Source organism: Rhinolophus hipposideros, assembly GCF_964194185.1.
Source record: "Rhinolophus hipposideros genome assembly, chromosome: 8".
Taxonomy (NCBI): domain Eukaryota; kingdom Metazoa; phylum Chordata; class Mammalia; order Chiroptera; family Rhinolophidae; genus Rhinolophus; species Rhinolophus hipposideros.
The window spans coordinates 84,144,760-84,159,550 of record NC_138054.1 but is presented as its reverse complement, the minus strand read 5'-3'; the positions used below and the strand labels follow the sequence as shown (position 1 = coordinate 84,159,550).

Genomic DNA, 14,791 nt, shown 5'->3' with positions numbered 1-14,791 from the left:
CCTGACTGCTGAGATTCTTCCTGGACCTCCGTCTCCATCTGAACTGGAGGCCTATCCCTGGAGGGCAGGGGGAGGGCCCAGCATTAACTCAACCCCCTGTGGGCTGAGGTCCCACCTAGAGGCCTGCCTGGGGCCGGGGCTTGGGGCAGGGGCAGGGGTACTGCCCGCTCTGAGGAGACCTGGGGTGTGGGCTGTAGCCCAGGCCCGCGAGGGTCTGCAGCCAGGCTTCCTGAGGCCTCAGCGCACTAGCCGAACGGCCTGCTTCCTGACTGTCACCCTCTATGAGCTGGAATTACTTGTTATTTGTGGGATCCTTGTCTCCTGACTGTTACAGTTGCTCTTCTGTAATAGCTCCTGCTCCTCCCCTCACTCATAGCATTGTTATGCCAATTAAGTGAGTTGCTTCAGGTAAAGTGCTAGAACATTCCACAGGAAGTCCTTGGTAAGCAGTGGCTGCTGCCAGGTGTCCAGCCCTGTGCCAAGTGCTTTACGTTCACCCTTTCCAGTCGCCATGACCATGAGAACTGTTTTCCGGCAGCAGCCGAGCTGGGCGTGGAGCAGGCTGGCTGCCTGTAAAGCCTGCTCCTTTTGCCAGCTCGTGCTGCTCCCCTCTGCACTGCATGAGCCCCTGGTTTGGGGGTCGGCTTTCTGGCACAGACAGGACTTCTGGGTCTGGGAGCCGTTTGAGTTTTGGCCATCATCTTGGACCTGGGCTCTGTTGACTCATCTGACATCTGGAGTTGTCATGGGGACACCTGAGCCGGGGCTGTGGTTGCCGCCTCCCCACCTGAGAGGACAGGAGCGGCAACCTGCAGAAAGGGCTGGCCACCTAGCTGGATGTGGCCAAGAAGTGGAAAGATGGGGAACAGGGGCCTAACGGGCCCAGGAGGCCGGGCAGCCAGCCGGGCAGAAGTGGGGCCCTGGAATGCCGAGGCCCCCAACATGGCCTTTGAGTAGAAGTCAACCAGAAAGGGCACTGGGCTGGGAGTCAAAACTGAATTCCAACCCTGACTGCCACAAACTTGCTGTGTGACCTTGACCCAGTCATATCCCCCTCCCTCATTCCTCGAACCTCAAGTTTGCTGACTCTTAAAATGAGGGGCTGGATAAGGTGACCTCTTTGGGCCCCCTCACCTACGACCATTAGGAATTGTGTTAGAATATTCATTCTAACAGGGCTGGTGCCAGCCTGGGCCTTCTGCACCAGCACAGGGCAGCACCTGCCTGGCAAAGGGTCCATGGTGGCCGCATTCCTCAGGCGGGCACCTTCAAGCTCTCCCCACTCCACCCCCTTCCCCTTCCATCTGCCCGGGGATCCCAGCAAGGCCGTTGAAAGGGTCAGGCCATTGCTTTGCGTTGCTCTTCTGGCCAGAGAGACAGATTGGCAGGATCTTGCTCTGGAAACAGACTCCAGAGAGCCCCCTGGCATTGCAGGAGGAGCAAACAGCTGGCAGCTCTCTGGGATAGCCCGTTAGAGATGGAGCCCCTGGCCCCCGTGGGCAGCTGCACAAGCCACCCGGCCCTCTGTCCTGGTGTGCCCGTCTGCAGAGTGGTTCTAATGACCTGGGGGTGCCCCCTCCATTGTGCTGCTCTGGAGGCATGCAGGAAGGCCAACCAGGGATTCAGGTGCTGCCAGGCCCGTCACTTGCCTTCCCTGTGGCCTCAGACAATCCTGGGTCCTCTGTAGACCTTGTTCTCCCCATCTGTAAAATTAAGGAGTGTGTGGGGGGGTAGGGCATTACTGGTTATCAACGAATCTTAAATGGAAGCAGCTCAGTTTGAAAAATCCTCGGGAAGCCCAGAGTGTCACTCAGGTCCCTTCTAGCCAGAAGGTTCTAGAAGAGTGATTGTCAAATGTGAGTTCAAATACAAGTACATGGAACTGCCTGGAGAGCCTATAAAACCTGTCATTTCTCCTACCACACCCTCAGGGATTCTCATTTGGGGCCTGCACGGGGCCCAGGCATGTGCAGGTTTAATGACACCCCGTTCCCCTCCTCCGCCAGGTGATTCAGACGGAGGTTCTGCTGCCACAGGTTGGCATCTCAGGCACCTTGACCCTTAACCCTGTATGTGTCGTCTCTATCTCTGCAGCTTGGGGCCCTGGTCCACAGTCCGGTCAGCTGTCCCCTGCTGGGCTTCTCGGCAGTCAGCACCTCCCTTCCACAGGGCTACCTCTGGGTGAGTAAGCGCCGTGCCCAGCCAGGCATTCTGGCCTCAGGACAGGAACAGGGAGGGTGGCACCCGGGACGGGGACGCTGGAGAAAGCCGCTGACCCCCAGGTGCACTTCGCCTGGCAAGGTGTTCTTAGGAACCTCTGTCTCGGGCTCTGAGCTCAGAGTTGGCAGGGGTAGCCTCACAAGGGACAACAGAACACTGGGGGACAAATAAGTGAGCATGACTCTTGAAAATGGCCATAGTGCCATGAGGGAAATGAACGGCAGCTGTGCAGAGTGCCTGGGTGGCAGGGTCCTCACCACAGGGTCAGGAAGCAGGGCTGGTTACTGCCAATTTCTCACAGAGATCCCAGCCCACCTTTCTGAGGTCAGGGCTCCTGGCAAACTGCCCTTGATTCAAATAGGTGACGCCCCCGAGCTCCTTGATGTAGGAGCCTCACCACCCCTCTGGCCACCCTCTAACTCCTCCTGCTTTCCTGTCTCCGGGCACTCAGCAGGACAACTCTGGCTTACCCTTCAGAGTCCAGCCCATATGTCCCTTCTGAGGGGGATTTGTTCTTCACCGTTTCTCCAATATCTAACATATGGTGTATTCATCCATCTGTCCGTCCATCCACCCATCCGTCCATCCGTCCATCCATCCATCCCTCCATCCACTCAGCAAGTATATGTTGAGTGCCTACTATGTGCTAGACAGAGGTAAAACAGTGAACAAAGCACAGAAAGACATTTTAAAGAAGCAGAGTATATGTTTATTATTTGTTGGTTGAAATTCACCCTAATGACAAGGAAATAGAAAGCTGACTGGGTATTTACTCCATCTTAGCTCCTTACCTGCTTTCCTTTGGGCCCTGAAACAAACTGGCTGCCATGGCGGCTGGGGACAGGTGACCTTCTGACAGCATGATAAGTGTGTGCAGGAGGGGGTATGCTCCCCCCCATTATCAGTGGCAAGGAGAAGTTAGGGACAGGTCACAGAGAGGGTGGGAGCTGAGCTCCACCTTTGCTTTCGTGGTTCCTCCTGACGGCCTCTCTGGGTCTCTGCCCCAGGTCGGGGGCGGGCAGGAGGGTGCAGGGGGCCAAGTTGAGATCTTCTCCTTGAACCGGCCCTCGCCCCGCACGGTCAAGTCCTTCCCGCTGGCGGCCCCTGTGCTCTGCATGGAGTACATTCCGGAGCCGGAGGAGGGGGAGAATGGAGACGGAGATGGAGATGAGAGTCACATGGCTGCTGACCCCTCGGCTGCGGTACATCCGACCATCTGCCTGGGGCTGCAGGATGGCAGGTGAGGGGCCTGGGAAGGAGGGCCCGAGAGCAGCCAGGGGCAGGGCAGAGGGGCTCGGTGGGGGATGTCCCTCTAGTTTTCTGGGCAAGATTGTTTCCCACCAATGTTCTCCACCCCGTTTGGGAGAAGGAAGGTGGGGACCCGGGAAGCCCAGTGTGGAAGCTAAAGCATCAGGAGCTGCTGACCCTTTAGCCGAGAACCTTTAGTGCAAATGGGCTCCTGCCCGGGCAGTGTAGTACCCTGGGTGAGCGCTGATGTTACTGTCATTTGGAGCTGGGTTGGAATCCACCATTTCCTCGCTGCAGGTGCTTGGGCTCACCCTTAACCACCCCAAGCCTCAGTTTCTCATCTGTAAAGTGAGAATTAGACTCCTGCCATGCAGGGCCACTGCGAGAGTCCAAGACGTGGGACATGTGGGCCTTCAGTTCACTCAGCTGTCGTTGCCAGTGTCCACCCGCCTGTGGCCTCAGTGCCCCTTGCATGGAGGATGAGGGTCCCGGGCTTGCTCAGGTAGTGAGATCTGCGGGCATAGGGGGCTCTCCCTGTAAGACATGCCCAGAGCTGCTGAGTCAGCAGACACTTCCTTGCAGTAAGGGGAGCACCCCTCCCCCCACCCCCACTAGATGCTAGCCTGCCGGGCTCCATAGCTGGGTCCAGTGGTGCTGTCCGAGAATGAGTTTTCATGCCGGTTAATGGGCGGGTGAAGATGGTGATTAACGAAGGCCTTGCAGCTCAATGCTTTCCGCTCCTGTCCTAGAGTGAGGGGAAGCAGGGAGAAGGATGTTTCCTGAGCACCTACTTTGTGCTCCTTCCCTCCTCCCGCCACCGGCCAGGGGCCATGAGCCTCACAGCAGCCGCACTCTGAAGTGTTTCCTCTGTTTCCCACACAAGAAACTGAGGAAGGAGCAAAAACGCTAACATACATAGAACACCTTGGAGACTCCGGAGGCTCCGCCCCCCCCAGTGCCTCGGAGGAACTCGGTGAACACCTTTTTTGTTCTTAATGAGATAAAATTCACATAACATAAAATTCACCATTTTACAGTGTACAATTCAGTGGCTTCCAGCACACTCATGATGTGCAGCCATCACCCCTGTATAGTGACTTCTAGAACATTCTCATCACCCCCGAAAGAAAACCTGTACCCATTAAGCAGTCATCCCCCGTTCCCCGCTCCCCCGGGAACCACCAATCTGCTCCCTGTCGCTGTGGATTGGCCCCCTCTGCACATTGCAGACATGGAATCATACAGTATGTGGCCTTTTGTGCCTGGCCTGTCTCTTAGCCTAACGTGCCAGGGGTCATCCATGTGGCATGTGTCAGCTTCATCCCTTTTTATGGCCATGAGGTAGGGTTCATTGTCCCGGTTTTGGGAGAGGACTGAGGCTTAGCAGTTTCGGGTCAACCAACTGGAAGGAGGCACAGCTGGATTTGCTCTCAGGTCTGTGTGACCCTGAAAACCGTTCTCTCAGCACCTTTATTGTGCTACCTCTGGGGCCCCCTGAATCTTCCATGGGTCCAGGGGCCGGGCAGCATTCTCAAAAGGCCACCGGTGGAAGTCTCTCTCCAAAGGTAGAGCCATGGCCTGGTCACACAGCAGGGGGCGCGGCTGAGCAGGGGGGAGTCCCCACCTCCTCTCCCCAGGAGGGTGTGTGGGGCAGTGGGCGGGTGGGGGGGCTAAGTGACTCACTTGGGCCTCTCCTCACAGCATCCTGGTTTACAGCAGTGTGGACACGGGTACCCAGTGCCTGGCGACCTGCCGGAGCCCAGGCCTGCAGCCCGTGCTCTGCCTGCGGCACAGCCCCTTCCATCTGTTTGCCGGCCTGCAGGATGGGACCCTGGCCGCCTACCCTCGGACCAGCGGTGAGGATGGAGGTGCTGGGGGCAGTGAGGGGCAGCCCTGGGCACTGATTGGGAGCCAGATCCTGTGCCTGAGCGGTTGTGGGAGGCAGACCAAGGAAACAGCTCAGAACGAGTCAGGGTATATCACAGCTGGAGGCATTGGAGATCCCTGATCCCCACTGGGGTCCCTGCAGGAATGGGGTGCTCCCTACTGCATAGACAGCTCAGCCCATGGGCGGGAGACTAGTGGAGAAGAGCAGGGATTCTGGGTTTGGGTAACCTGGCTTCAGGTCCAGGCTCTGCCCTGATGACAGCTGTGTCCGCCGGTGAGTGGCTTCTCCTCTTCACATTTCAGTCTCCTCATATCTAAAACAAAAATAATGGTAGAACCCTCCGCTTGTGTGGTACCAGCAGGTTAAACAGTGCTGTGAAGGCAAAGCACAGGGCCCGGCACAGGAAATGCCTTAGTAGAGTCAAGCGTCTCAGTTGCTATTATTTTACCAAGCCATCCATGGCACGGGTTATGACGTCTAGAGGGCAAGGCTCACAGTGTTTGAGCTGCCGTGTTCCAGGAACCTGGCAAAGTGCTTAATGTTTGTGCATTATCTTAATTGTCACCACAGCCCTTGAGAATTGCCTCCTCTTTATAGACCCAGTGCTGAGGTGAAGGGAGGGCACGCGACCACACAAGTGCTGTGGTCCCCTGTCCCCTGTGATTTGTTCGGCTCCCTGTTTCATGATGACAAAGGCTGGGCAGAGAGGGTAGCTGCTCCCTGGTGTCCCCCGGAGAGGGCTGATGAGTCTGCAGCTCTGTCCTCCCTCCCTCTTCCCTCCATGAGCCTCTAATTGCTGCGTCATCACAGCCTGTTGCAGGGTTATAAACGGGTATTTGTAATGAGCTATTTTTTATTTTTTTTGCCACTTGGCACTGTGTTGGTATTTTTAATTAGCTTTTGATAAGGCATTTATAGTTTTTAATTAAAGGGGGAAGAGGGAGGGAAAAAATTCCTCTCACCGTCAGAGCGTGCGTGCATGTGAATGTAAATAGGGGCTCAGATCTTCAGAGATTAGACAAGGGGTTCCAGAGGGACCTCCACCCTCTGGCCTCCACTGAATACTGTGAGCCGTGCCTTGTCCCACCGTGGCCCTCCTGGTCCCCAGTTTGGTCTGCCTTTGGCCCTTCCCCACTGGGTTCCCATTCAGTTTGGGTGCCCGGGCTGGGAGGAGGACGGGATGTATGAGTTAGCTGCCCTAACAGAGGAACACAAACTGTGTGGTTTAAACAACACAAATTCATCGTCTCACGATCCTGGAGGATAGAAATCCAAGATCAGGGTGTCGTCAGGGCCACGTGACCTTGGCAGTCACCAAGGAAGGACCTGTTTCAGGCCTGTCCCCCAGCTTCTGCCTTGGCTTGTGGCAGCATGACTCGAATTTTCATGTGGCGTTCTTCTTGTGAGTGTGTCTGTGTCCACATTTCCCTGTTTTATAATAACACCAGTCCTACTGGATTAGGGGACCTATCCTACTGCAGTATGACCTCACCTTAACTAATTCCATTTGCAACAGCCCTATTTCCAAATAAGGTCACATGCTGAGGTTCTGGGGGTTAAGACTTCAACAGATGAATTTTTAGGGGACGCAATTCAACCTATAAGGGGTTTGGGATCTAACCACTGGCTCTGAGCCTGGGGTTGGAGTCTGGTAGTTTGTCAGAACCAGAAGGACCCATTCAGTGGGAGCCATTGAACTCCAAACCCTCATTTTCCAGGTGGGAAAGGACTCCCCAAAGTCTTGGGTGAGCTGAGACCTGAACCCAAATATCTTCTCTCCAGGTCTAGAGTCCTCTCTGGACGTAAGGGGGTTTTGGCCTGGAGGAGAAGATTGAGAGATTCCATCAGCTTTCCCACCTTGCACACATTTGTCCACCAAGTATTTACTGAACACCTACTATGCGCCATGGGTACGGTGGCCAGCAAAACAGATATGATCCCGCCCTTGCAGAGTTTATAGAGGGAGACAGAATTAGTCAAGTGAACTAGCAGGGAACTTATGATTAGACATTGTGCTGAGGGTCCTAAGGTAGGGAACAGGGTGTCAGGTGAGAGCCCGACCCTTCTGGGCCTGGGGTGGGCTGATTGGCGAAGGCCTTTCCCAGGAGCAGGAGGGTCCTGAAGTGAGTCCTGAAGAATATGTGTCCAGGCAAGTGAAGAGTTGAGGGAATGGTGTTCTTGGCAGAGGGACCAGCATGTGCAAAGGCCTGGAGGCAGGAGAGGGGTTGGTCTGGTGGGGGAACCCAGAGAAGAGGCCGTCTTGCTGGGCAGTAGGCAGAGGGGGGAGTGGCAGGAGGCAAAGTCTGGGAGCAGACGCTGGGTCCTGTGGAACCTGGATTTGTCTCAGTTGATGGGAAGTAGAGGGACATGTGGGAAGTGGCGGAGCTCTGTGCCCTCTGTGGCTGGTGGACAGGCGTGGAGACAAGGAGACTGGCTGGGAGCAGAGTCTGGGTCACTCGCTCCTCGCGAGCCCACCCTCTGTGCCTTTCGTTTGGCTTTGGCCAGGCAGGCCTCTGGGAGAGGCCTTACCTGGCGCCTCCTCCTCCTGTGGTGTCGTCCAGAGGTGGCCAGGGCGGGAAGGGAGGCTCTCAGGACCGGCCGCACCGTGTGGGGTGGGGGGATTCCTCTCCATCTCCTTTCACCTGGGCTGTGTGTGTCTGGGCCTAGAATCATCAGCCTGGCCCGTGACCCAGCTGTGGGACCTCCTCCAGACTCACCAAGGCCTCGGATACCCCTCAGATACTCTGACCCCAGCCCCAGCCCCAGCCCCAGAGCACAGAGCCCGAGCCCTGTGCCCGGGGAACCCACCTCTGGTGCCCCGGAGGGTCTGGGGGTTGAATAATCCACACCCTTGTCCTGGGCTCCCAGTGGGTATTGGATGTTTATCAGTATTTATAGTGACAGGTTACCATCTTGCCTGGGTTTGGCTGAGACCAAGACTGGATAAAACTGGCATTCCTAACCCACGCTTTGGCTCACTGCAAGAGGGCAGGACCAGAAATATTAAGTAAAACAGACAGAACCCAAGCTGGGAACCTGGGATTGGCCTGAATCCTGGAGGTCCTGTGGAACGAGCAGCTGAGAGGTGACTGAGGAACCAACCCAAGGTCATCAGGCCACTTGGAGTCCCCGGCTGTCAGAGCCGGAGGGGACTTGGAGTCCAACCTCCAGCTGACAGATGAGGAAACCGAGGCCACGAGGCTGTGGGAGTCAGTCTGCCCCCAGGAGCCTCTGCTTACCTGCATTCATTCATTCACTCATTCATTCATTCATTCATTCATTCACTCACTCACTCACTCACTCACTCAGCAAATATGTATCCAGTGCCCATGAGGGGCTAGGCACTGAGCAGGACCCGGGGACCCAGAGAGGAGCCAGGCGGCCGCTGTCCCTGCCAGTCCTGTGTTGGAGCAGAGCTACCTGGATCCCCTCCGTCTCCCCCGTCTCTGAGCGGGCACAGAAGCTTGACCAGGTCTGGGTGCGGGTGTGGGAATGTCCCTGGCTACATGCTGGGGATGTGGGCCAGGGTCCCTCCCTGGAGGAGCCAGCTATTGGAAGTGTGAGGGGGTGGGCTGGGGGGGAGTCAGGCTGCCTGGGGTTGAGACCCAGCTGTGAGACTGGGCCTGTTGTTCACCTCTTAGAGCCTCAGTGTCCTCCCCTGTAAAATGGGATGAAGACAGCCCACCGCACAGAGTGGTTGTGAAGGCCAGGTGCGGTCAGTGACACAGGTGCCCCGGATGGACCCTGGAATGTAGACTTGCGTTTGTTGCCTCCCATCTAAATGGTTGTCTCTGGTGCCATTACTGACTGGGCACGGGCTGCTCTTTCGGCCTCTCCCGGTCTTTATGACTCACTCGGTGTGCTGCCTCTGGCTCCGGCTGGATCTGGACCCCGAGGGAGACCGGCTGGGCTTTCTCCCCTGCAGGCTGGGGGAGGAGGGGTTCCAGACTCTCGAAGGTGCCTTTGCTGAGACAGGGCGTTCGTCTCCCTTGTCTGACAGTGTGAGAGCTGGTGCCAGGCCCAGATGACTGGGCGGTCACGCAGGTGTGTGGTGTGTGTGTGTGTGTGTGTGTGTGTGCATGCACCCAGAATATATACGTGTGTACCGGAAGCCACCGGAGGGCAAGGAGTAAGATGGAGGGGTAGACCCCCGCCACCAGGCTGCCGGGGAGCTAGCGCTGTCCAGAGCTCATAGTGATTGCACTTAACATTTTAGAATTGTAGCCCGAGAGGCTGGGAAGAACCTGAGAGGTCAGAGGTCTGTCCTCTTGGGGTGCAGATGGGAAAACTGAGTCCCAGCAAGGGGAGGCCTCTTGTTCAGGGTCCCTGTGATTGAGGACTCCTGTCCAGTGCCCTTTTTGATATAATAATGTCGGCATTACATTTTATCACAGTTTATCGTGCTGTCTTGGAGTCAAGACTTCTTAGAGGGTCCCTGGAGCTGCCTAGCAAGTGGAGGGCTGGTCAGTGCACACGTGACCCTCAGGGTATCAGACCCCAGGCCCATCCTAGGCATCTATGGCCATGCTGTCCCAGGAAAGTGCAGGATAGAAGTTCCAAGGGTTCTGGTGGCCACCACTGCTGTGTGCATGGCACAGAGCCCCCGTTTCTCAGTTTTCGGGGTGTGGTCCCCGTATCTCTAGCTGCTCCCTGCCTTAGCCTTAGAGGTGGGAGCGCCAGCTTCGGGCTACAAGCACTACTCATCTTGGCCACTGGGGGGAGCCCATAGCCTTGCATTTTTGCAGCTCTGGTGTTCTGGTGAGGTTCCGGGACCCCGCCACCCTGGTGGAGGCCTGGCTGCCTCATGGTCACTCGCCCCTTCCTGATCTCTAGTTACGGCCCCAGAGCCCTTCAGAAACTCATGGAACCTGAGAGGGCAGCAGGGGTTAGGGAAGGAGGCGAGGGCCAGAGTCAGCTGAGTTTAAATCCTGCTTGGCCCGTCCCCCGTTGGGTGGCTTTGCACAAGTTCTCAGCTCTCTGGGTCGCCGTTGTCTCAGTAGTCCAGTGGAGTCAACGCCTTCCTTTGCAGACTGCTGCGTTGTGGCAAATGAAGCAAACAGTCGGAGCTAATGAGCACCCGGTACTTCCTAGCTGTGTGAGTTGGGCAGCCTGTTTAAACACTCTGTGTCTCCATTTCCACACTTGTAAAACAGGAACAAGAATAGAACGCACAGGCCGGGAGTTAAGGAAACAATTCATGTAAAGAGTGCCTGACATGCAGATACGTAGTGGCACGGAGCATGAGCTGTCAACACTCCTTACTGTGTGGCAACCCTGTGCTGAACGCTCTATGCGTGTCGTTTGATCCTTGCAGCATCCTGTGAGATGCAGGCACGGTCATCACGCCCATTTTACAGATGAGGAAACTGAGGCACAGAGAGGTGAAGTCACCCGTCTTAGGTCCTGAAGAAGTTGAGAGGCCGCAGCCAGGATCCTGGCCCAGCCTGCTTCCCGTGTGCGCATGTGCACGGGCTGGAAAGAGCTGCTTGTGTGCTCGGGTGGGTGGGGCGTCCTATTCCCCAACTCTTAGCTGAGCTGGGACTCTGCCAATTTTAAGTAGGACAGAAGGGCGAGGGGAGAACCTGTTTTAAAGGTGGGGGAGGGGAGGGAGAACAGGGAAAGCCTGGGGGTGTGGTGGTGATGGGAAACTGGTCTGTCCTCCAAGGGCTTCTCTTGTCACCCCCTCCACCCCAGGCAGTGGCTTCCACTATACACCCTGGTGGCCCTTCCAGCTGTGCAGACAGCTGTGCTCCATCATGCCAGCTGCAGCTGGCTCATAGGGAGAGTCTGTGAGGGGGCTGCCCGCCTTCCAGTGACTCGCTGGAGGCAGGGTAGGGGTGGCCAGGCCCTGGCAAGCCAGCAGCAGGCCCTGTCCTGCCTCCTAGGCCCAGCACTGATGCCTTTCTTTCTGGTGTGTGGCCTCTACTTTTTCCTCCACCCCTCTTTCACCCTCTGGCACCCTGGCAAGGCAGGGTAGCCACGGGGGTTCCCGTGTGACTTGAGAGGAAAACCAATCTCAGTGAACACTGCTCACATGCCAGGGAAAATTCTCGGCTAGTTCTTGGGCGAGCCGAGCCTCCCTGGGGTGGGCAGGGAGAGCCTTGTTCAGTCCCTTGGTTTGCTCCATCTTCAGCGGTGGAGGACTAGGGACTGATTTCCTCTTGGGACTTCCTCCTTCCACACCTGGGTGGTGGCGTCTCTGGGAGAAGAAGGTTATCAGAGATCTGGGTAAAGGTGACAGAGTGCCTTGAAGTAGGACAGCAGATCTGTGAGAAGGCAAGTGTGTGGAATGAATGAACAGGAGAGAGAAGGAAAGTGGAAGGGAAGAGAAAGGTGGAGGGAAGGAGAGTTGGGGAGAAATGGCCTGGAGGAGGGGCGGGCATAAATGAAGTCAGCTGGAAACAGGTGCCATTCTGCTGGGAGGAGGGTGAGGGGCCACAGAAACGGGCCAGAGGGTCTTGTGGAGCCAGGCTGGGCGCACCTCTGCGGGCTGTGGTTCCCAAGGCTTGAGGAGCGCTGGACCCTGAACTGCTTCCTTCCTTTCCCTCCAGGAGACGTTCCCTGGGACCTGGAGAGCCCTCCTGTGTGCCTGACAGTGGGGCCAGGGCCCATCCGCACCCTGCTGAGCCTGGAGGACGCTGTGTGGGCTAGCTGTGGGCCCCAGGTCACTGTCTTGGATGCCACCAGCTTGCAGACTCAGGTACTGGCCTTTCTTTGTGGCTCATGGCCCCTGGCTCATGAGGCCATCTGCTGGGCACACGCTTGCTGACCCTTCTTACCCTCTCCCTGGCACTGCTCTCTGCCCCTTTCTGTGTCTCAGGGATCAGCCAGAGTTTGTTAGGAAGCAGAGGGGACCATGGTCCCTGCGGGGCCCTGCCTTCTGCCCCCACACATGTCCCCAGGGCTGCCGTGAGGGGAAGGGTCCTGACTGCATCCCAAGTTGTGTCTGTTGCTGCCGGTGAAGCTGGGGTCCCTGTCCTCGCATTGGCACCCAGGGTCAGCTGTGCCGAGGAGATGGCCATGGGGACACAGCCATCCTGGAGTCAGGGCTCTACACAGTGTGGAGGTGAGGCTGCTGGGTACTGCCTCACCCTGGGGCGAGTACTGCCCATGCCTTGACCCGGGAATGAGGGCCTGGTCCCAGGGGCTTGTTCCTGGCTCAGCCCAGGCCCACGCCTATCACGGACCAACATCATGGCCCGCCCTGCCTCACTTCATCTGTGAAATGGGATGATGATAGCACGTGTTGAACTACCAGGAGGAGTGAATGAGAATGTTTATGTAATGAGAAGGTTTCACGCAGTGCCTGACACAAAGTAAGTGTTCGGCGAACCTCAGTTATCGCTGTAATTTGCCTGCCGTACATTCTTGTTGCCGTATATGTGGTTTCTTTGGAAAATCAAGCTGCTTCCTTAGAGTTGGTGTTGCTGGATGTGCAGTGCGTGTCAGCTTCACATTCCTGCCGACTGCTGTGCGAGACGTGGGAGACAAAGGGACGAAGGGAAGGGCGGGCCCGAGCCGGGCCCTGCCCACCTCCCATCCGACTCTGCCTCTTGCCAGCCAGCCGCAGCGCAGTGCTGCCCAGGCCCCGCACCTCAGCTCTGGCCTGACTGTCCCTAGGGCCGAGTGGCCACCAGACTTCATCACAAGGCCACGATGATTTAAGACTAGTTCTGGACCAGCTGCTCTTACAAAGGGGATCGATACTGCCTTTCGCCTGCTTTGCACACCTCGGAGGATGTCAGGAGAGCTCTGGGTGGGGGTAGGCAGAGGGAGGAAGGGGTGGCGAGGGGGGCTCCGCAGTGGGGCCAGAGGGAGCATGCGCCCAGTCTGCAGCCAGGAAAATTGAAAAGTTTGTGCGGGCAGCTTGCCTTCAGTGCATACAATCCTTGGGCACAGTAACGATGTGATCGCCATGCATATTTAATAAAGCTGCGCTCCGCTGCTGCTTGGAATAGAGAGGAAGCTGCCCACCCTAGTGCCCGGGCTCTGGAAACAGCTTGGTCTGGCTTCTGCTAAGGACCGCCGACCTGCATGGCCACTCCACGCTCGTCCCGTCTGGGTGTCTGCATGGCCAGCCGGGCCCGGAGGATCGGCCAGGAGAAGGGGCTGCTGCCAGGGCGCTGTGGTCATGCATGTGTGTCTGGGGCTCAGCACCTGCAGGGAACGGCACGCGTGCAAGCTCTGCAGCAGAATGCCTCACTTCAGAGGGAGGACGTAGCTCATTAGCCGACCCCCCATGAAAGCCCCTCTGGGGACTTGAGATACTTAGAGCAGCTCAGTACTCTGAGTGGACAGGATGGTATTGTTGACTGAGGGCGTGGCTAGTATGTCTTGGCCCAAATGCACAGACCAAGGTGGTTAATCTAGCGATTGTATTAGCTCTGAGGAGATTTTTCTGATTTTTCCCAGCCCCAGGAAGTAATAATATAACATATATTGAGTGTGGACCAGGGATGGGTTTCGAGTACTTTGCATGAATTAACTCATTTAATCCTCAAACCACTCTCTGAGATAGGTGCTATTATTATTCCCACTTTACAGATGTGGGCACAGAGGCACAGAGAGGTTAAGTGACTCGCCCAAGGTCACACAGCTAGAAGGAGGCTGAGTTGGGATCTGAGCACAGGCATCAGACACCTGACTCTGCCCTTAACCTTTGTGCCGGCGTCAGGGTAGGCAGAAGGCTCAGTCTCCTTTGGGCTGCATTGGCCCCTGCAGTTTCTGTCTTGTCACACATAACTCTTGGGAACCCTCATTTGTTTACACACCTGCTTTTTCCACCAACACGTCTTCCAGGCCTAGGATTGGGCCCTGTTCACGTCGTTTTCCCCAGTGTCTTTCTAGCACACGTAGCTCACGTGGCAGGTACATTGAGTAAAGGGACTTAGTGGACGGACAGGTAGCGTCCTGCTTTCCAGGCCCTCGTATAGGGGGCTGGAGAGATGAGCACGAGTAAGACCTGATCTCAGAAGCTTGGGGGCGCAGAGTCCAGTGTGGGAGCAGTGTCCGTGTCAGCTAGTGTGAGGAGACGTGGGGCGGGAGGGGGCAAGCCCGGGAGCGGTAGGAACGCAGGGGGGGCACGATAGGTGCTGACCCGGTGGAGGAGGGACAGGAGCAGGGGAGGGCCGTGGAGGGCAGGATCCCTGAGCGACGCTGGCACCGATGGGTGAGGGAAGAGAGGAGGTGGGGAGGATGCTCTGGGCAAAGGAAGAACCACAGAGGAAGCCCCGTGAGCCGGGCCCGGCCGGAGAGAACCGGTGTGTGTGTGATGCTGGATGGTGTGGACATGGCTCCCTGGGGGGGCCCAGCTGGGCCCATCCTGCGCTCCTCCATGAGGCCCACTTGGCCCATGCTGGCCGCCCCTGACCTTGCTGAGTCTGTGCCCCCAGGAGCCAGCGCCTGCAGTCTGTTTCTGGGTTTGACGCTTGCCCA

At 57.0% G+C, this 14,791-nt stretch overlaps 1 protein-coding gene across 14 annotated transcripts in view; it reads left to right on the top strand.

Moving 5' to 3' along the window:
- ARHGEF10L (Rho guanine nucleotide exchange factor 10 like) overlaps window positions 1–14,791 on the top strand; it is a 133,721-nt gene that overhangs the window by 95,202 nt on the left and 23,728 nt on the right. For 10 of the 14 annotated variants that reach the window (XM_081056131.1, XM_081056142.1, XM_081056139.1 and 7 more), the window contains 4 exons: window positions 2,095–2,181; window positions 3,228–3,460; window positions 5,170–5,324; window positions 11,908–12,056. In XM_081056131.1, the coding sequence (XP_080912257.1) occupies window positions 2,095–2,181; window positions 3,228–3,460; window positions 5,170–5,324; window positions 11,908–12,056 (624 nt within the window). The remainder of the gene's footprint in view (window positions 1–2,094; window positions 2,182–3,227; window positions 3,461–5,169; window positions 5,325–11,907; window positions 12,057–14,791) is intronic. The other 4 variants (XM_081056132.1, XM_081056138.1, XM_081056135.1 and 1 more) reach the window with 2 other exon arrangements.